The 24,080-nt window shown below is 36.3% G+C and overlaps 2 protein-coding genes across 10 annotated transcripts in view; both read left to right on the top strand.

Moving 5' to 3' along the window:
• The window catches only part of LOC139143460 (ethanolamine kinase 1-like), a 50,956-nt gene that overhangs the window by 14,326 nt on the left and 12,550 nt on the right, over nt 1-24,080 (top strand). The window contains exons 2-9 of one of the 7 annotated variants that reach the window (XM_070713801.1): nt 511-582; nt 1,341-1,600; nt 2,394-2,537; nt 3,086-3,228; nt 5,917-6,000; nt 6,664-6,824; nt 8,395-8,468; nt 9,297-10,685. The exons of 1 other annotated variant lie outside the window; for it this stretch is intronic. In XM_070713801.1, the coding sequence (XP_070569902.1) occupies nt 1,368-1,600; nt 2,394-2,537; nt 3,086-3,228; nt 5,917-6,000; nt 6,664-6,824; nt 8,395-8,468; nt 9,297-9,372 (915 nt within the window). In that variant the 5' untranslated portion in view covers nt 511-582; nt 1,341-1,367 and the 3' untranslated portion in view covers nt 9,373-10,685. Of the gene's footprint in view, nt 1-510; nt 583-1,340; nt 1,601-2,393; nt 2,538-3,085; nt 3,229-5,916; nt 6,001-6,663; nt 6,825-8,394; nt 8,469-9,296; nt 10,686-24,080 lie in introns of those variants that run through there. 5 more of the 7 variants (XM_070713795.1, XM_070713793.1, XM_070713799.1 and 2 more) reach the window with 5 other exon arrangements.
• On the top strand, nt 11,300-22,335 carry LOC139143459 (ethanolamine kinase 1-like). Of its 3 annotated transcripts, none has more exons than XM_070713791.1 (9): nt 11,301-12,675; nt 13,298-13,538; nt 16,012-16,271; nt 17,066-17,209; nt 17,748-17,890; nt 18,936-19,019; nt 19,814-19,974; nt 21,149-21,222; nt 22,105-22,335. In XM_070713791.1, exons 2-9 carry the CDS (start codon nt 13,410-13,412, stop codon nt 22,247-22,249), a joined length of 1,140 nt encoding a protein of 379 aa, XP_070569892.1. In that variant the 5' UTR covers nt 11,301-12,675; nt 13,298-13,409; the 3' UTR covers nt 22,250-22,335. The 3 variants fall into 3 exon arrangements, with proteins under 3 accessions (XP_070569893.1, XP_070569892.1, XP_070569891.1); XM_070713790.1 differs by having other exon boundaries at nt 13,293-13,538; XM_070713792.1 differs by lacking the exon at nt 18,936-19,019 and having other exon boundaries at nt 11,300-13,538.

Here is a 24,080-nt window from a genome sequence, read left to right as displayed (position 1 = left end):
CAGCCGCCGCACAGAACATCGGCGCACGGTAACAGAGCAGTGATCGAGAACACGAATGGTTGAAGCCCAATGTAGGCCATGGCAGAATCACCAAAATGAGTACAATCACTGTGTAACAATTTTAGTATTCCTCCGAAAGGAAAGAAGTGGTAGTTTGACTGAATGTAAGGTAGAATTGGCCTCGGTGACAGACACTTGGTCTTTCAAATCTTTACTGCTCTACCGCATATGGGGCTCACTTTGAAATTTTTGGAGTAAGTACAATTTTCATAGGCTTAGTTTTGAGAAATTAAAAAAGAATCATTTTCTCCATAGGGATGGCGCCCATGTTTAATTTGCAAATACCGGTAAATAATCTAGTAACACCGTTTGCAAGGTTACTCCTGATTTTGTTTTCTTAATTTTTTAAGACATAAAAAATGGGGAGAAACAAACTTTTGACTATGAGTAAAAGTGTAAGTCTTTCAATTTCGAAGCGCGTACTCGCTTAGCACTTCTGACCCATTACAGAGCGACTGTAATCGATGGAAAAACAGGAACTTCACAAACAAAACAGATTACCTATGTACATAGACAAGGGAGGTGAGATGCAACGTTCTTATATTTGTTTTCTCCATAATTTCGTAGTACAATCTATCCTGATAGAATGTCCCAAATCACACGCGTTTGTATGGTACTAGCCTGTGCACTGAGCAACCTTTGGCAACATGTTCTTACGGAGATATGTCAGTCAATAACCAAATGCTATCCGAGTGCTGTCGTGCTGGAACAACTCTCTGTATACCATATTGCACACTCTTTTAGTTCAGCGGCCTTCGTCGGTGGACATCGACCTATAGTGTTTGCCGTTACAAAGTATGAATGCAGTCTCGTGTGTGCAAGGACACCTATGTTTCAGTATAGTCTCGATTCACAAAAGCGATATCAATAGTAAAAAAGCCCTATTTTTGTATTCTGCAAATGTGCGTTCACAGGTATTACTTGTATTCGTGATTGTGAGGACAAATAGTCTAAGGATAAATAGTCCTTTACTTGAAAAACTCACAGAACAACACTACACGATTGGAACTAATTTGGCAGAATTGGATCTTTCTATTTTTCAAATTTCTCGAAAGTGTTGGGTGCCTTAGAGTTGAATGTTGCAATTTATTTATATTACAAATTCAGATGATCAGGTAACACTGTGATAAAGATTGGTTTGGTGCTTTCCAGCACTTATATACCTTTGGACATTGTCCGACACAAGTACATTACTCTGACCTGCATGCTGAGGTGCCATTGACTTCCTCAATCAAGAATCTCATCAAATAAGACATCAACTATCTTATCTTACATTCCAGGTGTTTACTGGTGGCTTGTTGAATAAAATGTACGGCTGTTATTTGCCTGAAAACACACGTGATATGGTTTTAATCCGCATTTATGGACACAATTCAGAATTGGTCATAGACAGAGCAAAAGAAATTGACACCTTTCAAGTCTTATTCAAAGCCAAATGTGGTCCTGAACTTTACTGTTGTTTCAATAATGGGATTTGTTATCAGTATATCCCTGGTGAGACAATAGATTCAGACATGGTTAAGTCAGAGAAAATATATCCGTGAGTATACAAAAATGTTTCCTGATTTAAATATCTGCGTTCTTTATTACGAAATGGCACCATACGCAATAATTCTCAATGTTTTGTTCGTGCTGTTTTTTACTATACAGTAACAACCTAGAGATAGGTTGCAAAAGTACGGCTTAAGTGGCCTATGTTTGAATACTTCATAATGTTATAATTACCTGAATAACAGGGCACTGATTTGGATTATAGTTGTGGCCATGTCCGTCTAGTACATCTGTATCTCTGTCTATCAAGGTTTTTCTAGGATATGACGTCACCGATTTATTTCCAGATTTTTACAAAGCTGCAATCTAAGTCATATATATGCCAGTCAATTTGCTTTTCGACAAGAACAAGTAGGGCCACCAATCGGCCTTTTTTCACTTTTTCATATCTAGAGCCGTAACTATGGCATTCCTGGACTGATTTGTTTCAAAGTCTGTACAGTCAAGGACATAACACTTTGTCTTACCTTTGCACGTCGATTTTTTTCATGATGCGATACGGACGCCACGCGGCTGTTGTTTCAATTTACCTAACACGCCACTATACTAATGTGTTTCTACTTTAGTAGATATAAGCCTATGTTGATTACACGCATGCAGATTTGTTTTATGCTATATCCAAGACGGCCGACAGTCGGCCACTTCAAAATTACATTTTGTGACCACAAGTACTGTAAAATTAAAGCGTCACAAGAAGCACTTCTGGGAATCAAAGCTAAAGTCAATTATAGTTTTTGTTTTTTGTGGTGAATAAGCCAATGAGGTCTTGATTTATTTTTAAGGCTAGTCGCACACAAAATGGCACAAATGCACACCATTAAACCAGAGGATGGCAGTAAGATTCCTAATGCTGGATTGTTTCCTAAGATGACAAGATGGTATCAAAACATTCCGAAGGAGTTCGAAGATGAAGAAACAAATAGAAGGTAATCTACATGTATGTAGTTACACTTTTCACCAAAAATCTTGCCAAAATTCATGCTGGTTCAATCGACTTGGTTCAAATTCTTGGCTGTAATATAGGGTTAGGGGTAGCGGGCATTACTACGGAATATGAACAAATCAGCAAAAAGGAATCGAAAAGGTAGGACAGAAGAGCTCAGTGATATAGCGAAAATGGTGAGACAGCACAGAAGTAAGAAAATATGAGGAAGAACGATAGATGGAGGCAATTAACATAACACACCAATAAAGATAACTAATACCATACTGCCAATATTATAAAAGATTCTGAAAGCACATTATTATTCGTGAATTTCGTTCTATGTTTCACTATTTTAATAGCTTGCCACGTCAGACTTTCACCATCAACATTTAATACTTCAGTGATAATATGATTCCTCTCATGTAGCAGTCATGCAAATTGCAAAGTCTGTGCGCATTTTGCTTTCACAAAATCACCACAGCAACAGGTTAGTAAGTGTTTTTTCCCTATTCAATGCCTTCGTCCTGTACATTATCCCTTCAAACGCAGGTTTAAAGAAAATATCCCTAACTATGACCAACTTGGAAAGGAACTTGAAGAGCTGGAGACAAAATTGGTCCAATTGAACTCACCCACCGTGTTCTGCCACAATGATTTAGTACTGGCAAATATTGTGTACGACGAGCAAACCAGTAAGTGAAACTATTGCACATGCGCATTTTAGTTTGTTCAAATGGTTAAGTTTTATTTTTCATTCAGTAGCAAAACATTTTTTCTTTCAAGCAATTTTCCCGGTGCCCGAAAAAACTGCAGAATGACAATTAATCATCCGCTGCTAATCGTCAAAGTTGTGTTATGTTCTTAAATTTAATAGAGCGTTCAAACGTTCAAAATGTGTTACAGCTCGGAAGGTTATAGTGTCTGTGGTGCAATGTTTTAAGAAAAATGAAACATTTATATAACAACTGTCGGGCATTGTTCAGATGACTATCATAAATACACACACACACACACACTCACACACTCACATATATATATATTCATATATATATCATATATATGTGAGTGTGTATATTATATATATATATATATATATAATATATAATATATATATATATATATATATAATATAATATATATATATATATATATATATATATATATATATATATATATATATATATATATATATATATATATATATATATCACATGAACTGGCCCGTGTCTCCACATGAGTGACGTACACCAGCACAGATAAGAAATCCGTATTACCCCTGTTGTACGTCATCAACCGGAACTTTTCGTACGTGCATGTCGAAACACAGACCGATTTGTCGTGATCGATGCCGTGCTTTCATGGCATTTTGACAAAAAGGTGACCCAAAAATCCAGAGATGGAAACATAGAAGGCATGCCCAACGAAATTTCGAGTCGTTAAAGCTTTAGCTATTCCCAAGAATCGAATGAGGATACCGTCGGTCGTTTGGCTCAGTAACGTCACGGCTCCAGTCGCAAGGCTCAATGTGGACATCGTCGTACCTGGCGATCCCGGTTGGCGATAAACCCGAAAGATACACCTCAACGAAAGTTCAACTTAATAAATGAATACCGTATAAACTTCGGGAAAGCGACATAGAAGGCACAAGTATCGACGAACAACGATAAATTTCCTTCATCACACAAATTATTCAGTTGTTTCTCGATCGGAATCAAACCTAAGCTTACAGCGTAAGGCTGTAGTGGAGACATAAGCTGTCGACCTGTAGCCTTAACTCTGCAGTGCAGCGCTGTAGAATCCGATGCATTTCGAAAGTTGACTCGGACAACACTCACAACAGAACAGAGTTCCCGTCATTAACAAAATTGGGAAGTACCTACGGGCGATATATGTGTCACAGCAAATATCAAAGTTCGTATGACGAAAACATTGACAACTGAGATGGCCACCGGCGGAGACCGGTGACGACAGTGCCAAGTACAAGCGCGTACACTATGTGTGTCATCGATCTGAAAATTTCGGGCTCGCTAAAGGCCGTAAACTTGTGATATTTTAAAAGCCACAGCATCTCTTAGAATGATAACTACTGTTTCGATCGTGCCGTTGCATTCACTTTATAAATATAATTGTAAATATCCTAAATAACTCAAAATACTATCGTTATCCGTCGCTAGCGCGGTGAAAGCTATGTCCGCCGATGGCAGACTTGCCTTGGCATCGGTCAAGCGCGAGACAATGATTGACACGTGCATGTGACCGAATCCGTATGTCTGATTGGTGGAGATACCATTCCATGTATCAAATTTTTAGCTTAATGGGATATATGAATGAAAGTATACCTGTAAACATTTTCACATCTCCTGGGTGACGGACCGCTTTTCTCATTAAATGTAAGTATTCCGCGTAAATAAAACACAAAATCACAATAAAAATCATGCAATTTGTTACAATAATTTTGATCCATCCTCATCAAAGAAAAGTAAGAAGACTGTTCATGTGATAAATATATAATCCCATGGAATTTAATATATATATACATATATATATATATATATATATATATATATATATATATATATATATAGCAACCGTCAAATTGTTTAATCATATTGATCGTAAGTCGTGGAACAACAAAATACAGTGAGTTGTCATCACACAGGATACCAACTGAAACCTTAAGGAGATACCTAAGGATTCAAATTACTAAGAAACGTTTGCTAATGGTAATTTCCAAAATCAATCAAATACAAAGTTTTCATGGTTTTCTTTGCATAATAAAGATTTACAGAACCATACTATTCCAAAAGACGCAGATTTGTCGCGCGATTGATCAGTGACGTCACACATCTGCAAACTTCCACAGCTCTATTTTAAAACATTTCAGCTCCTACAAAGTTGCACCAAATTTTCCAAAATTTCCGAATGTAACACCTGAGATACCTGTTTACAGACCCTAGCATGGATTAGGTTATCTGTTCAGGTATAAACGATTTTTGAACAAGAAAATATCTACTGTGTCGTTTTGTTAAATTTTGAAGGGTTTTACGGCGATATCTCATAAACTGTCCGGCAATTTTTAAAAACGCATGCTTATCTATATTCTCATCTACGACTTCGATAATCCTACAAAAAATCCGCTAAATTGGTTTACAATTGAGAGAGTTGAAAGATTTTGAGTATTTTCAAGATACCAGGAGTCGAAACTCAATAGAAAAAAAACGGAACGGTAAGATTTTGCATGTGCAAAAGTGCGCGTTCGGAACGTTGCAAGCGATAGCAACCAACGCGCTCTTTGAATCCTTCAGTATCGCCAAAAAGAAAGTTGCATCCATTAACAACAAGTCATATAATTACAATTACTTAAATTATTTGTTTTCCAGAAGATGTTGCGTTTATTGATTATGAATATGCTTGTTACAACTACCAGGGGTTCGACATTGCCAATCATTTCTGCGAGTTTGCCGGTAAGATCCGAACGTGACATACCATAGTCATTCCAAGGCAATGCATGTGACATTCTCAGATTAGTTCTTTTTCTCAGCCATGTCTCATGGACACTGCACACCCAAAAACGTTTCATTTACATTATTTTGATCCTTCTACAGTAGGTAGAGTTTGTCAGCAGTTTTCTTTGTGGTATTTCCTCTCTTGTCTTTATCATATCCAGTAATATTTTGTGTTTCAATCTTCTTAAAGCAGTGTATAATTTTTCGGTAATGTGATTAGCGGCAGTATACTTTCAAATTTGATAATTTTGGACCAAACCGCGCATGTGTGGCAAACTAGAAAGGTACCCGTGACCATTCCTGTCACATTGTACTACCCATGCCAGTTTTTATGCCATGTTGATATGATTTTGCAACAATTCTATTGTGCTATTTGTGATGATTTGTTCAAAAACCTAGTTTTCTCATTACTTCTTCTATCATCAGCCAAAGTTGCTCTGATGTTGTAAGTGGCGTGTATGTTGAACTTGGTATGACCCTTATATTTACACACCTCCAGTGTTGATTTACAGAGCAATTAAACTGACCCACAGAGATCATTTCTCATTGATAAAAGTGTGCATGATGGGTAACATTTGGGTAACGAGTCATATAGCATTGTTTTTGCTCCTTTCCTAACAGGCCTTCACGTTGTAGATTTTGACAACTACCCACACAAGGAACTTCAACTCAAATGGTTAAAAAAGTATCTGAGCGACTGGTACACAATGTCTGGGGTCAACAAACATGTCACTGATAAGGACGTTGAAAAGCTTTACGTTGTTGTCAATAAATTTGCCTTGGTACGTTAGCATTATTTTTTATTTGAACATCCAGTGGTGATTTTTTGTACTTTGTAATTTCCACTTGAACATGTGGCCCTCTGGTGGAACTACATGTAATAGCATACAATCCTCAGTTTGTGTATGTACAGTAGTGTCAAAACAAGGGCGCTGGACATTGAAATGTGGAACCAACCACCAGCTCAGGCCCCTTAGATCACACCATCGAACGAATTCGCATGCCAGTTACTATCATAGTGCATGTACCTTGACCGCGTTCAATAAAAAAACTTCAACACAACCACCGCTTTTACATTTGATCATAAAGCCAAACAAACCAAGATACATATATTACGAAGCGTGGCAATCAACTAAGGCGAAAAAGAAGCTGCCATAGTTGTGGCGCATGAGACATAGCGCTTAAGTGTAAAGGACGACGAATTCGGACGCGCACACGCTTTAGAACGTTTCTGCGCAGATTAACTCCAGCCTGCCGCAAATGGGTTATTTTGTAGCGCATGTTTTTAACATCACCTGTCATTGTTGAAATTGCGCTTTTACCTAATTTTTGACCCAGTGTCTTAGAAATACATGTGACCTATAACATTGTCATATTTTGACCCCTAGGAAGCTGGTTTTTATTCAATATGAGCGAAAAATTAACATTTCTCTCCCATTTATATGACGCAAATTACCCATTCACCTTGAGATATTGTAAAAAGTAGCGTGGTGACACCCTTTTATTAAATATGTAAACTAAATAGTATTATGTCAGGAGTTTATTCGCCAAGTTTGGTCAAAATGACACCATTCAAAGCGACAGGAAGAAAGTTCGAAAATTATGTAGTGATATAATTTCGATATCGTCATTTGTAATCGATACTTATGTCAAAATTTCTTCACAAACATCATGAAAACTATACATTCGATAGATATGGATCTTAAGTCTTGGTATTTATTAAAAATAACTCATTTGCTAAGCGTTTTATGATTGCTTTCTTTAGTTTAAGTGAATTATATCATTTTATTTATTCTAACGACGCCATGTTAACGTCCGTTCCATGGAAACAAGCGTGGTGACCCCCATTTTTTATTTCATTTTTGCACTTGCACAACTTCCAAGAATATTTGTGCAAAGTTTCAAGAAAATGACACCACAACTTAATTTTGACGTAATTCGTAGTACTTCACCTTAAGTGTAACCACAGGGCTCAATCTCCGATGAGGATGATGATGATGATGATAATGATGATGATGAATATGATTAAATATTAAAAAAGATAAATAAAAATAAAAATATATATTTGGACTCAGTAATTCTGGTACGTCTGGACAACTAGGTGTTGTAGAATATATATATATATATATATATATATATATATATATATATATATATATTATAAATAATATATATAAATAACACAAAATTACATCAAGTACAAAGTAATGAGTAATGAAATAATAAAGTAATTTTGAAGTAAATTTGTTATATATATATATATATATATATATATATATATATATATATATATATATATATATCATTCATGTTACACTTTTCATTAATTCTGATTTGGTGTTCAATCCTTAGGCTGCTCATTTTTTCTGGGGTCTATGGACTTTGATACAGTCGGTGCATTCCACCGTTGACTTTGATTTCCTTGGGTAAGTTACTGTAAAGTGTGCCACTGCTTAATAAATGATAAAATATGCATAGCAAGATCGCTTCCAAGATAATATCTATTCTTGGTATTTTGCAGGATATCACTCCATTTTCTTCTTATTTACAAGTTAAACGACTACCGCTTCTGGAATAACATTAATGTCTGTTGTTTATCTCTTGTTTGTATGACGAAATATTGTAACTTCTGTTCATAATCTTAAATTGTAAAACGAATAGTAATATATTTCACAGAAAGTTGTATTTTGAAAGGCTACTCACATCCACCTTCAATAAAAAGAATATCTTCTTTGTGCGATAATCAAAGATAAGCGTTTAAAAGATCTGTCTTCAAAACTCGATAGGATTACCTTCTTTGACGTCTCCTCCTTTAAATTATATCGTGGTGATCAGACTGTTTGTAGTTTATTTTACACATAATCAACTGGAAGCAGGCACAGTGTGTTATTCTAGCACACATTTTGTCTTGCACGTGTTGATAAAAGTAATTGAGTCAAAATAGATCGAAGTATTTTCAGAAAATGTTCATTTTTCATTAATAATGGACTAGCATTCATGCTAGTGGAAGATCATCAAAATATGTTGTGTCACTTCGAACATTTGAAATGCTGCAGAAGTGTTTTCTTTTAGCCATTATATTTGTGAGAATCAATGGTCGTCTTGAAGACAACTAAATAATCTATGATTGCTGACTCAGTAATTTCACTTCGCTATGTTAAGTTTTTGAACTCTGTACACGAGAATAGTCACCAAGACTCTGACTGTTCTCATATTGTCTCTAACGAAGATTTATTGGAATGTTTTCTTAACAGCTATGGAATCCAAAAATTTGGCGAATACTTCCGGAGGAAAGAGGAGTTTTTAGCTTTACAAGTACCAAGTGACTAAAACAAATCGCTGCCCTCGATTCTGGCAACCTTTATGAAACAGAGAACTAAACACACATTTCTGTTATGAATGTTAAAGGGCATTATTGCTGTCAGGTCAATGAATGATTGAAGAAGTGTAAATGTACGCAAATCGCCCGATTTCCTGACTTCCTTTTTCTCCCGTTTTGAACATTTCAAAACATTTTAATTTCACTCTGGCAGGGTCAAATTTTTTGAAATTTTCACATTGTGTACTTTAAATACTATGTACAAAACGACAATTTTGTTTTGCGATAAAGTTTTCACATTTTGAATGAGTCATTTCAACTTTGCTCATCAGTCTTTCAACCCATAATGCAAAACAAAATTGTCGGTTTTTTCTGCAGATAGTCTATATAGTTTCAAATGAGAAATTAAATTTAATAAAATAGTGTCAATTTTTGACTTAAATCAATTTTTTATCATTAATACAAAAATTGAGTTCTTTAACCTCATATATATATATACCCCTTCAAGTAAACCATATATACCCCTTCAAGTAAACCATTGCTACCATACTAAACTTTACATTTTTCTGCATTTTGAAAATATATAGTATTAGGAATTTGAATCTCATCTTTGATAAGAAACATTGCTTCAAAGCAGTATCTTGGTAAAGTGCAACGCCACCTTATGGGCAAAACAACTCTACTCTAATAATAGTAAGTTGTTTTCCGTGGGGTTTTTTGGGGTGTTTCGTTTGCTTCTTTGTTTTGGGTGGGGGTTTCGTTTTTTGTGGGTAGGATGTTCTCACTGCTATTAAAACGCCTGACGTTGCTTCGCTGTTTCCATGCTGAAGTTTATACTCTGAGACTCTTCCTGTTTCAGATCAAGTTTATTTTCGCGTGTTCTAGTCTATGTCAATCATTTTGACAATTTCAGAATAGATGTGTCATTAGACGGCTATGAAAACGATCTTGTTTAGATTTCAGATGGGTTGTACTCTTGCGTTTCATCCTCAAGTTGAACGATTTAGAATATGCTCCCTTTATGCTTTTTTTATTGTCGTCATTACACAATAATTGTTTTTACAGACAGAAATGTTCCACTTCAAAACTGGAATAATTTTGGAGGCATTGTCTTGATCGTTCAATGTCAGTATACCATAATTCATCATTTCGTAGGAATATCAAACTGCAGGAAAACATCAACATAGATTTTCTAAACGTTGAATGCAACTCAGGAATAGAAATTTAGAATTTCAAAATATCACATTCTTTATTACTGTACACCTTGTGATGACTTTTTGAGAAATATGTTGAGGAAAATGATTCTATTTTCATCTTAAGACTATGTCTACACTGTCTGCAGTCCCTATAGCGACGTAGCCAGAATGGCAGTTGGCTTGGAGTATGCTTGTCCCTCCGCCCGAGAGTTGAAGGAGTCGTAGAATTCAACTGCAGGCCAATGGCGAAAGCGGCTGTTGGCAGTCGATACGTGGACTGAAAAGAAGTGACAACGCTTTAGTCTAAAATGTCCAGTCGGTCGGTAATTGTTAGTTACTGTAAGGACTCAAATTATGTTTTGAACAAAAGTTAAACGCCCCACGAAAAAATGTTCAGGGGTTATGTCTGGACTGTTCAACTTATTTTTGAAGATACTTGTGTCATGTCAAGCATTTCTTACCGACCAACGTCCTTACGGTGCAACGCAAAGCATCTCGGGTAGTGTGTTTACTTTATCTTGTGGCACAAAAACATGAGGTCAAAGGTTTCTTGTACCGAATTTCAACAGACAGATGACGTAGGGGCCTTGGGTGGTGTTTACAGATCAACAGATCTGATATTATCAACAAATTAACCGATAAAGTAACATGAAACAATATTCAAATATGTCCTTATGTATTTTGACTAAGGGAGCCTTGAGTAATTACAGGCGGGGTGGGCCAGGGGAATTGGGGAGGGCCACTTTTTTGAAAACTGTTACAAATCTATCTTACAGGGAGTGTCACTTTTAACAGACGACGATTATTGATTCTTTCAAATACATATACATTATCGACAAGCCTCACAAGTAAAGAACATGCAGTTGTATCCTACATTAAACACCTTGACCAGTTAAAACTGATGAAAGACAAGAGACAAAAACACATAGGACAGGTGGCAAAATGTATATCAATTATCAAATTAATGTCTATATATGCATGGATATTGTCCGTTTTATGTTTTATATCACTCATAGGTAAAATTCAAAAATCAAATTTCGTGCTCACACATCCACTTGTAACCATCCTCGTCTAATCAAATACATTAATATCAATAATCAAGAGTATATAAATACAGATTTACCTAGTTTTGTATTTTAAAAAAATAATTATAGTTTCCTCATATACTACAATGTCTAGTGAATCAACATTTCGGTGAAATTCCAAAATCAGATTTCTTGCTCACACATCCATTTGTAACCACCCTGGTCTAATCAAATACATTAATATTAATATCAAGAGCACATAAATACATTTACCAAGTTGTGTATTGGGGGAAAATATTCATAGTTTCCTCATAGACTGCCATGTATAGTGAATCAGCATTTTAAAAATCCAATTTCTCGTACACACATCCACGTCTTACTACCCACTTCAAACAAAGTACATATAAATGTGAACAGATATAGTTTGTTTGTGGGGATAGACTCCCATGAATTATGATTTGATATTTTTTGGTGAATCACAAAATCAGCCACATCTTGCCTTCTTTTAGTTGCACATAATATGGTGACCCTCCCGCAACTGTATGATCCTTCTAAAATGCTTGCGTGATAAATTGCGACCCTCCCTCCCAAAACGCCAGCCTCCCCCTGTAATTTCTGTCCCTAACTTACATAACAATAAACCAATTGTTATGTAAATTAGTGACACTGGTTCAGTTATTCCTGGGGAGAATACTGCAGTGATTGGGGGAGGGTCAAGTTGTAGAATGTCGGACAAGGGGAAGGGTCGCATTTTAAACAAAAGGTTAGGGGAGGGTCACATTTTACAGTATAGGTGCGCACGGAATTCCCCGGCCCTCCACCTGTAATTACTGAAAGCTCCCTAAAGTATATTTCTGAGTCCGGATTTTGACAACCGTTACATGTCTCTGAGGTCACATTAAACCACTAATAGTTCTCACGGCCTGAGATTTGACGGTCGTCGTCAACTATGGTTGTTTGATTCTGGTCAAATCAATTCCACGTGTCCTACGACAAGTATCCATCAGCGTGGCATAGAACAGAACTCAACTGAGCGTGAAGCATTGTGTTGAAGTGAGATTACTGGTGTCAAGAACGAAAAAGATATGACATGGTAAGTTGTGACAAAACTTTGAGAAATGCCTCGTAAAGTAACACAAATGGTGTGTTAAAAACTGATAAAGGCGAAACGGCTCATGTGAATGGTGCAAATTCTTCACCGTTGGTGTTTTCTGCATGATTTAATATTGTTTTCATTTCATATCAACTAGCCATTTCTGAATCTTTCTTTCAATGGCTGTAGATACTTGGTGACCATTGTATTTTGGCCTCGGCTTAAATACTGCTGAAAAAGTATTCTCTGGAATATCAAGTTCCTTTCCTAAGAACAATGCAACCATTATACGTTGACAGCAGGGAGGGACGGTGAGGGCAAAAGTGATGATCTCTGCCCCAAGGTTCGTGTCAGAAATGTCAGTCGTCTGTAAGCTGTGGGTGAAATGGGCAAGTAAAGTTAGTGTTGTTGGCGGGGGTGTAGTTTGATGGTGATTATGATGTTGATGAGGAGCAGGATGGGGATAATTGTAGTATTATCACCATCATCGCCACCACCACCATCTCGATCATCACCATCGTTATCATTATTATCACCGTCGTCATTATTATTCTCTCTCTCTCTCTCTCTCTCTCTCTCTCTCTCTCTCTCTCTCTCTCTCTCTCTCTCTCTCCAAGGTTAGCTGATCGAACTAAAATAAATCAAAACCTGTGACCGCTGACCTCTTGTCAGGTGAACGTACGTCAACATATCAAGACAACTCAACTAGCCACAGCCTATGTCACTATTTAGCCATGGCACTGTCGGGGACAGTAGTTAAACGCATTGATGTTACTGTGGATGAAAATGAACCCGAACCAGGAGCACTGGAATTAGTGAAGATAGTCAGACCTAAATGGACGAACAAGAATATACAATTCAAGGTAGGGCATGTGTCAGTCGCGGACATGAATCCTGGTCGTAAGTACTAATGATAGTAATCTATGATAAACCTAGTGAGTACAGCGATAAACAAATTTAATTACAGCACTGATGCATTGTCGCCAGGACTGCTCTGTGGGATGCCTTGCTGTAAAATCTTGGTGCTAGTCAGGAAAAAGATCTCCACCACCTTCGGAGTTTAAGGTTAAGGCAGACGAAACGATTTGTGACCATGCTTAAGCCCCGCAGGGGTGGGGGGACTTGTTCAGAGAAGTGGTAGGGGTGTGCGGCCGAAGGTATAAAACCCAGGGCCCATTTTAGACCTAAAATCTCATTATTTTAGGACCCCATTTTAAACCTTTATGACCTTTGACCCAGGTCAAAAGTCATAGCGTCAAAATTTTTAAAAAGGAAAAAGCAAGCATTTGCCCCGGCGAAGCCTACCACTGTACCGCGTTTAGGGCTATTAGTTGCTGGCCAAGCCATGATTCCGAAAAACATCATGAAATACTAAAACATTTTGGTGAAAGAAAATGTCTTTCACCCTGACTAAATTTTGGTCCAGCTTCTACAAATTATCAGTTATCAGCAGTTACAGTCTGACTGGTGGTTTGTGTTTTTTTTTTAAATTCCAATTCACAACAAACCTCGCTGTCCGCCTGTAAAGCAATACTACTAGTACTTCATGTAGCCATGGTCGACCTGTCTGTCATGATCAATACTAGGAGCAGTAGAGCCACTTTGTTTGGTTATTTTCTATTGGGCAAAAATCTGCCATATATAGAGTTCTAACCAATCAGTGACAATGTTTTAAAACAAAGTCGATACTTACTTTTGCTTAAGCCAGGGGTCTCTTTAATGGTTCCCCTTCCACAGAAAAAGATATCTATGCTTACAGAGTGCAGCTCAGAACCCTGCTAGCGAGACGGGAACAGACGACTGAAATTTGTTCTTGTGTGGCACTCAAAAATCAATCCCATTTTAGACTTTGGATTACAGTGGAATTGATACCCCCATTTTAGACCAAGTTGCAGAAATACCCACCCCATTGGGCGGCACGTATACATATCGGCAAGTAATGGAAATGATCCCCCGGGGTTTAAGCACAGGACACGGGATTACTTTGGGAGCAGCCACCGCAGTGAACATCGGCGCAGGGTAACAGAGCAGTGATCTGGTTAAAGCCCGATGTAGATTATGGCAGAATCACCAAAACGAGTACAGTCACTGGGTAACAATATTAGCATTCCTCCGAAAGGAAAGAAGTGGTAGTTTGACTGACTTTAAGGTAGACTTGGCCTCGGTGACAGACACTCGGTCTTTCAAATCTTTACTGCTCTAACGCTTATGGGGCTCACTTTGAAGCTTTTCGAGTGAGTATAATATTCATAGGCTTAGTTTTGAGAAATAAAAAAAGAATCATTTTCTCCATAGGGATGGTTCAATTGCAAATATCGGTAAATATTAGATAATTCGTTTCTCTAGTAACACCATTTGCAAGGTTACTCCTGATTTTTTTTTCTCAATTTTTAAGACAATGGGGGAAACAAATGTTTGAATATGAGTAAAAGTGTAAGTCTTTCAATTTCAAAGCGAGTATTTGCTTAGCACTTCTGACCCATACACAGAGCGACTGTAATCGATGGAAAAACAGGAACTTCACAAAAAGAACCAAAAAAACAAATTACTTATGTACATAGACAAGGGAGGTGAGATGCAACGTTCTTATATTTGTTTTCTCCATTCTTTCGTAGTACAATCTATACTGATACAGTGTCCCATATCACACGCGTTTGTCTGGTACTAGCCTGTGCACTGAGCAACCTTTGGCAACATGTTCTAAACTTACGACGATATGTCAATCAATAAACAAATGCTATCCGAGTACTATCGTGCTGGAACAACTCTCTGTATACCATATTGCACACTCTTTTAGTTCAGCGGCCTTCGTCGGTGGACATCAACCTATAGTGTTTGCCGTTACAAAGTATGAATGCAGTCGCGTGTGTGCAAGGACACCTATGTTTCAGTTTAGTCTCGATTCATAATAGCGATATAAATAGTAAAAAGCCCTATTTCTGTATTCTGCAAATGTGCGTTCACAGGTATTACTAGTGTTCGTGTTTGTGAGGACAAATAGTCTAAGGATAAATAGTCCTTTACTTGAAAAACTCACAGAACAACACTACACGATTGGAACTAATTTGGGAGAATTGGATCTTTCTATTTTTCAAATTTCTCGAAAGTGTTGAGTGCCCTATAGCTGAATGTTGCAATTTATTTATATTACAAATTCAGTTGATCAGCTAGGTGACACTGTGATAAAGATTGGTTTGGTGCTTTCAAGCACTTATATACTTTTGGACATTGTCCGACACAAGTACATTACTCTGACCTGCATGCTGAGGTGCCATTGACTTTCTCAATCAAGAATCTCATCAAATAAAACATCAACTATCTTATCTTACATTCCAGGTGTTTACCGGAGGCTTGTTGAATAAATGTACGGCTGTTATTTACCCTGAAAACACACGTGATATGGTTTTAATCCGCATTTATGGACACAATTCAGAATTGGTCATAGACAGAGCAAAAGAAATTGACACCTTTCAAGTCTTATTCAAAGCCAAATGTGGTCCTGAACTTTACTGTTGTTTCAATAATGGGATTTGTTATCAGTATATCCCTGGTGAGACAATAGATTCAGACATGGTTAAGTCAGAGAAAATATACCCGTGAGTATACAAAAATGTTTCCTGATTTAAATATCTCCGTTCTTTATTACGAAATGGCACCATACGCAATAATTCTCAATATTTTGTTCGTGCTGTTTCTTACTATACAGTAACAACCTAGAGATAGGTTGCAAAGTACGGCTTAAGTGGCCTATGTTGTGAATACTTCATAATGTTATAATTACCTGAATAACAGGGCACTGATTTGGATTAAAGTTGTTGCCATGTCCGTCTAGTGCGTCTGTATCTCTGTCTATCAAGGTTTTTCTAGGATATGACTTCACCGATTTCTTTCCAGATTTGTACAAAGCTGCAATCTAAGTCATATATATGACAGTCAATTTGCTTTTCGACAAGATCCAGTAGGGCCACCAGGCGGCCATTTTTTCACTTTTTCATATCTAGAGCCGTAAACTATGGCATTCCTGGACTGATTTGTTTCAAAGTCTGTGCAGTCAAGGACATAACACTTTGTCTTACCTTTGCACGTCGATTTTTTTCATGATGCGATACGGACGCCACGCGGCTGTTGTTTCAATTTAGCTAAGACGCCACTGTACTAATGAGTTACTACTTTAGTAGATATAAGCCTATGTCGTTTCTACGCGTGCAGATTTGTTTTATGCTATATCCAAGACGGCCGACAGTTGGCCACTTCAAAATAACATTTTATGACCACAAGTACTGTAAAATTAAAGGGTCACAAGAAGCACTTCTGGAATCAAAGCTAAAGTCAATTATAGTTTTTGTTTCTTGTGGTGAATAAGCCAATGAGGTCTTGATTTATTTTTAAGGCTAGTCGCAAATAAAATGGCACAAATGCACACCATTAAACCAGAGGATGGCAGTAAGATTCCTAATGCTGGATTGTTTCCTAAGATGAAAAGATGGTATCAAAACATTCCGAAGGAGTTCGAAGATGAAGAAACAAATAGAAGGTAATCTACATGTATGTAGTTACACTTTTCACCAAAAATCTTGCCAAAAACCATGCTGGTTCCATCGACTTGGTTCAAATTCTTGGCTGTAATATAGGGTTAGGGGTAGCGGGCATTACTACAGAAAATGAACAAATCAGCAAAGAGGAATAGAAAAGGTAGAAGAGAAGAGCTAAGTGATATGATGAAAATGGTGACACAGAACAGAAGCAGGAAAATATAGATATAAATGGAGGCAATTAACGTAACACACCAATAAAGATAACTAATACCGTACTGCCAATATTATAAGAGATTCTGAGACTACATTATCATTCGTGGATTTGTTTAACTATTTAATAACTTCCCATGTCAGACTTTCACCATCAACATATAATACTTCAGTGATAATATGATTCCTCTGATGTCGTTGTCATGCAAATTTCAAATTCTGTGTATTATCGCATTTTGCTTTTACAAAATCACCACAGCAACAGGTTAGTAAGTGTTTTTTCCCTATTCCATGCCTTCGTCCTGTACATTATCATTTCGAACGCAGGTTTAAAGAAAATATCCCTAACTATGACCAACTTGGAAAGGAACTTGAAGAGCTAGAGACAAAATTGGTCCAATTGAACTCACCCACCGTGTTCTGCCACAATGATTTAGTACTGGCAAATATTGTGTACGACGAGCAAACAAGTAAGTGAAACTATTGCACATGCGCATTTTTAGTTTGTTCAAATGGTTAAATTTTATTTTTCATTCAGCAGCAAAACATTTTTTCTTTCAAGCAATTTTCCCGGTGCCCGAAAAAACTGCAGAATGACAATTAATTATTAAAAAAAGCCTGTTAATCGTCAAAGTTGTGTTATGTTCGTAAATTTAATAGAGCGTTCAAACGTTAAAAATGTGTTACAGTTTGGAAAGCTCATAGTGTCTGTGGTGCAATGTTTTAAGAAAAATGAAACATTTATATAACAACTGTCGGGCATTGTTCAGATGACTATCACAAACACAAACACACATACATACACACACACACACACACACACATATACATATATGATATATATATTATATATATTGTGTGTGTGTGTGTGTGTGTATGTGTGTTATATATATATATATATATATATATATATATATATATATATATATATATATATATATATATATATATATATATATATATATATATATATATATAAACACCATCAAATTGTTTAATCATATTAATCGTAAGTTAAGTTGTGGAACAACAAAATACAGTGAGTTGTCATCACACAGCCTTCACAGGATACCGACTGAAACCTTAAGGCGATACCTAAGGATTCAGTTACTAAGCAACGGTTGCTAAGGGTAACTTCCAAAATCAATCAAAATGCAAAGTTTTCATGGTTTTCTTTGCATAATAAAATTTACAGAACCATACTATTCCAAAAGACGCAGTTTTGTCGCGCGATTGATCAGTGACGTCACACATATGCAAACTTTAACAGCTCTATTTTCAAACGTTTCAACTCCTACAAAGTTGCACCAAAGCATTTTCAAGATACAGGAGTCGAAAAACCCATAGAAAACAACGGAACGGTAAGATTTTGCCCCTGCAAAAGTGCGTGTTCGGAACGTTGCCAGCGATAGCAACCAACGCGCGCTTTGAATCCTTCGGTATCGCCTTAAAGAAAGTTGCATCCAATAACAACAAGTCATATAATTGCAATTACTTAAATTATTTGTATTACAGAAGATGTTGCGTTTATTGATTATGAATATGCTTGTTACAACTACCAGGGGTTCGACATTGCCAATCATTTCTGCGAGTTTGCCGGTAAGATCCGAACGTTACATACCATAGTCATTCCAAGGCAATGCATGTGACATTCTCAGATTAGTTCTTTTTCTCAGCCATGTCTCATGGACACTGCATTCCCAAAAACATTTCATTTACATTATTTTGATCCTTCTATAGTAGGTAGAGTTTGTCAGCAGTTTTCTTTGTTGTATTTCCTCTCTTGTCTTTATCATATGCAGTAATGGTTTGTAATTCAATCTTCTTAAAGTAGTGTATAATTTTTCGGTAATGTGATTAGCGGCAGTATACTTTCAAATTTGATAATTTGGACCAAACCGCGCATGTGTGGCAAACTAGAAAGGTACCCGTGACCATTCCTGTCACATTGTAATACCCATACCAGTTTTTATGCCATATTGATATGATTTTGCAACAATTATATTGTGCTATTTGTGATGATTTGTTCAAAAACCTAGTTTTCTCATTACTTCTTCTATCATCAGCAAAAGTTGCTCTGATGTTGTAAGTGGCGTGTATGTTGAACTTGATATGACCCTTATTTCAATAATCGCAATCATACCCATCCATAATCCAATAACACTAGGTCAAATTTGTAAGACAATAGTTGTAAACATAGACACAAAACAGCACAGAACAGACAGTAAATAGACGGTACACAAACAAAGTCAAATCTTATATTTACACACCTCCAGTGTTGATTTACACAGCAATTAAACTGACCCACAGAGATCATTTCTTATTGATAAAAGTGTGCATGATGGGTAACATTTGGGTAATGAGTCATATATCATTGTTTTTGCTCCTAACAGGCCTTCACGTTGTAGATTTTGACAACTACCCACAGAAGGAACTTCAACTCAAATGGTTAAAAAAGTATCTGAGCGACTGGTACACAATGTCTGGGGTCAACAAACATGTCACTGATAAGGACGTTGACAAGCTTTACGTTGTTGTCAATAAATTTGCCTTGGTACGTTAGCATTATTTTTTATTTGCACATCCAGTGGCGATTTTTGTACTTTGTAATTTCCATTTGAACATGTGACCTTCGGGTGGACCTACATGTAATAGTATACAATTCTCAGTTTGTGTATGTACAGTTGTGTCAAACAATGGACATTGAAATGTGGAACAAACCACCAGCCCAGGCCCATTAGATCACACCGCCGAACGAATTCGCCTGCCGGTTACTATCATAGTGGACTGTACCTAGACCGCGTTCAATAAAAAAAAACTTGAACGCAACCACCGCTTTTACATTTGATCGTAAAGCCAAACAAACCAAGATACATATATTACGAAGCGTGGCAATAAACTAAGGCGAAAAAGAAGCTGCCACATTGTGGCGCATGAGACATAACGCTTAAGTGTAACCACAGGGGCTCAATCTCCGATGAGGATGATGATGATGATAATGATGATGATGATGATTAAATATTAAAAAAGATGAAGAAAAATAAAAATATATATTTGGACTCAATAAATTTGTTGTTGTTGTTGTTGTTGTTGTTGTCGTTTTGTTATTATTATTGTTGCTGATATTATTTGCATAAAGGAACAAAGTATGCACTGCAAAATTCAATACAGCCAAAGTACACATGCGCCGAAAAATTCAATACAGTCTAATTTACACATGCTCTGCAAAATTAAATACGCTCTGTATAGTTCAGCTGTATTGAATTTTGTAGTGAACTACTTTCTTCTTTTCTGCAATACTAACAACAACAACAAATATACTGAGTCCAAATATATTTTTATTTTTCTTCATTTTTTTAAATATTTAATCATCGACATCATTTTCATCGAAGATTGAGATCCCTGTGGTTTAACAAAAATAGTTTAGACATACTTGAGTAAGAGCTATTGGTGAATAGTTCCCAAACTTTACGTCCATCATTACTGGTTTCAGCAAAGATTCTCATTTGCATAGTACATTGCAAGTACACAGTAATAATATCTGACAGATATCATTACTTTGTACTTGGAGTAACTTGTTAATGTATGTATGTAATTATGTGTGTGTGTGTGTGTGTGTGTATATATATATATATATATATATATATATATATATATATATATTATATATATATATATCATTCATGTTACACCTTTTCATTAATTCTGATTTGGTGTTCAATCCTTAGGCTGCTCATTTTTTCTGGGGTCTATGGGCTTTGATACAGTCGGTGCATTCCACCGTTGACTTTGATTTCCTTGGGTAAGTTACTGTAATGTGTGCCTCTGCTTAATAAATATGATAAAATTGCACAGCAATATCGCTTCCACGATGATATCTGTTCTCGGTATTTTGCATGATGTCACTCAATTTTCTTCTTATTTACAAGTTAAACGACTACCGCTTCTGGAATAACATTAATGTATGTTGTTCATCTCTTGTTTGTATGACGAAACATTGTAAGTTCTGTTCGTAATCTTAAATTGTGAAATGAATAGTTATACATTTCACAGAAAGTTACATTTAAAAAGGCTTCTCACATTCACCTTCAGTAAACAGACTATCATCTTCGTACGATAATCAAAGATTAGCGTTTAAAAACTATAGTCCCGAAAACTCGTTACTTTCTCTGACGTCTACCGCTTTCAATGATATTGTGGTGATCAGACTGTTTGTAGTTTATTTAACACATAATCAACTGGAAGCAGGCACAGTGAGTTATTCGAGCACAAATGTTGTCTTACCACGCGTTTGATAAAGTAATTGAGTCAAAATAAATCCATGTATTGACACAAAATGTTCATTTTTCATTCATTGTAGGTAGACTAGCATTCAAGATCATCAAAATATGTTGTGTCACTTCGAACATTTAAAATGCTGTAGATAGACTAGCATTCACGATCATCAAAATATGTTTTGTCACTTCGAACATTTGAAATGCCGTAGAAGTGTTTTATTTTAGCCATTATATTAGCGAGAATCAATGGTCGTGTTGAAGACAAAAGAATCTATGATTGCTGACTCAGTAGTTTCACTACACTATGTTAAGTTTTTGAGCTCTGTACACGAGAATAGTCACCAAGACTCTGACTGTTCTCATATTGTCTCTAACCAAGATTTATTGGAATGTTTTCTTAATAACAGCTATGGAATCCAAAAATTTGGCGAATACTTCCGGAGGAAGGATGAGTTCTTAGCTTTACAGATGCCAAGTGACTATAACAAATCGCTGCCCTCGATTCTGGCATTCTTGATGAAACTGAGAACTGAACACACATTTCTGTTATGAATGTTAAAGGGAATTATTTGCTTTCAGGTCAATGAAAGATTGAAGAAGTGTAAATGTACGCAAATCGCCCGATTTTCCTCTTTCTCCGTTTTGAACATTTCAAAACATTTTACTACACTTTGTCAATGTCAAATTTTCTGAAATTTTCACACTGTGTTCTTTCAATTCTATGTACCTGTATGTTTTGCGATAAAGTTCTGACATTTTAAATGAGTAATTTCAACTTTGCTCATCAGTCTTTCAACCCATAATGCAAAACAAAATTGTCGGTTTTCTCTGCAGATAGTCTATATAGTTTCAAATGAGATATTAAATTTAATAAGTTAGTGTCAATTTTTGACTTAAATCAAATTTAGTTTTTAACTTTATATATATATATATATATATATATATATATATATATCTATATATATATATATATATATATATATATATATACCCCTTCAAGTAAACCATTGCTACTATACTAAACTTTACATTTCTCTGCATTTTGAAAATATATAGTATAGGAATTTGAATGTCATCTTTGATAAGAAACATTGCTTCAAAGTTGTATCTTGGTTAAGTGCAACGCCATCGTAAGGGCAAAACAACTCTACTCTAATAATAATAAGTTGTTTTCCGTGTTTTTTGGGGGGATGTTTTTGTTTGCTTCTTTGTTTGGGTGGGATTTCGTTTTTTGTGGGTAGGATGTTCTCACTGCTATCAAAACGCCTGACATTGCTTCGCTGTTTCCATGCCGAAGTTTATACTCTGAGACTCTTCCTGTTTCAGATTAAGTCTCTTTTCGTGTGTTCTAGTCTATGTCAATCATTTTGACAATTTGAGATTTAGAATGTGTCATTAGACGGCTATGAAAAAGGATCTTGTTTAGATTTTAGATGGTTGTATTCTTGCGTTTCATCCTCAAGTTGAACGATTTAGAATATCTCCCTTCGTGCTTTTATTATTGTCGTCATTACACAATAATGTTTTTACAGACAGAAATGTTCATCTTCAAAATGGAATAAATTTGGTGGCGTTGTCTTGATTGTTCAATGTCAGTATACCATAATTCGTCATTTAGTAGGAATATCAAACTGCAGGAAAACATCAACATAGATTTCTAACAACTCGGGAATAGAAATTTAGAATTTCAAAATATCACATTCTTTATTACTGTACACCTTGTGGTTACTTTTGAGAAATATGTTGAGGAAATGATTATTCATCTTAAGACTATGTCTACACTGTCTGCAGTCCCTATAGCGACGTAGCCAGAATGGTAGTTGCCTTGGGGTATGCTTGTCCCTCCGCCCGAGAGTTGAAGGAGTCGTAGAATTCAACTGCAGGCGGCTGTTGGCAGTCGATACGTGGACTGAAAAGAAGTGACAACGCTTTTGTCGAAAATGTCCAGTCGTTCGGTAAAAGCGGAACAAAAGTGTATATAGTTAGTTACTGTAAGGACTCAAATTATGATTTGAATAAAAGTTAAACGCCCCACGAAAAAATGTTCAAGGGTTATGTCTGGACTGTTCAACTTATTTTTGAAGATACTTGTGTCATGTCAAGCATTTCTTACCGACCAACGTCCTTACGGTGCAACGCAAAGCATCTCGGGTAGTGTGTTTACTTTATCTTGTGGCACAAAGACATGAGGTCAAAGGTTTCTTGTACCGAATTTCAACTGACAGATGACGTAGGGGCCTTGGGTGGTGTTTACAGATCAACAGATCTGATATTATCAACAAATTATTCGATAAAGTAACATGAAACAATATTCAAATATGTCCTTATGTATTTTGATTAAGGGAGCCTTGAGTAATTACAGGCGGGGTGGGCCAGGGGAATT

This window comes from Ptychodera flava, chromosome 11, assembly GCF_041260155.1.
Source record: "Ptychodera flava strain L36383 chromosome 11, AS_Pfla_20210202, whole genome shotgun sequence".
Taxonomy (NCBI): domain Eukaryota; kingdom Metazoa; phylum Hemichordata; class Enteropneusta; family Ptychoderidae; genus Ptychodera; species Ptychodera flava.
This window is presented reverse-complemented; position numbering and strand designations above follow the sequence as displayed.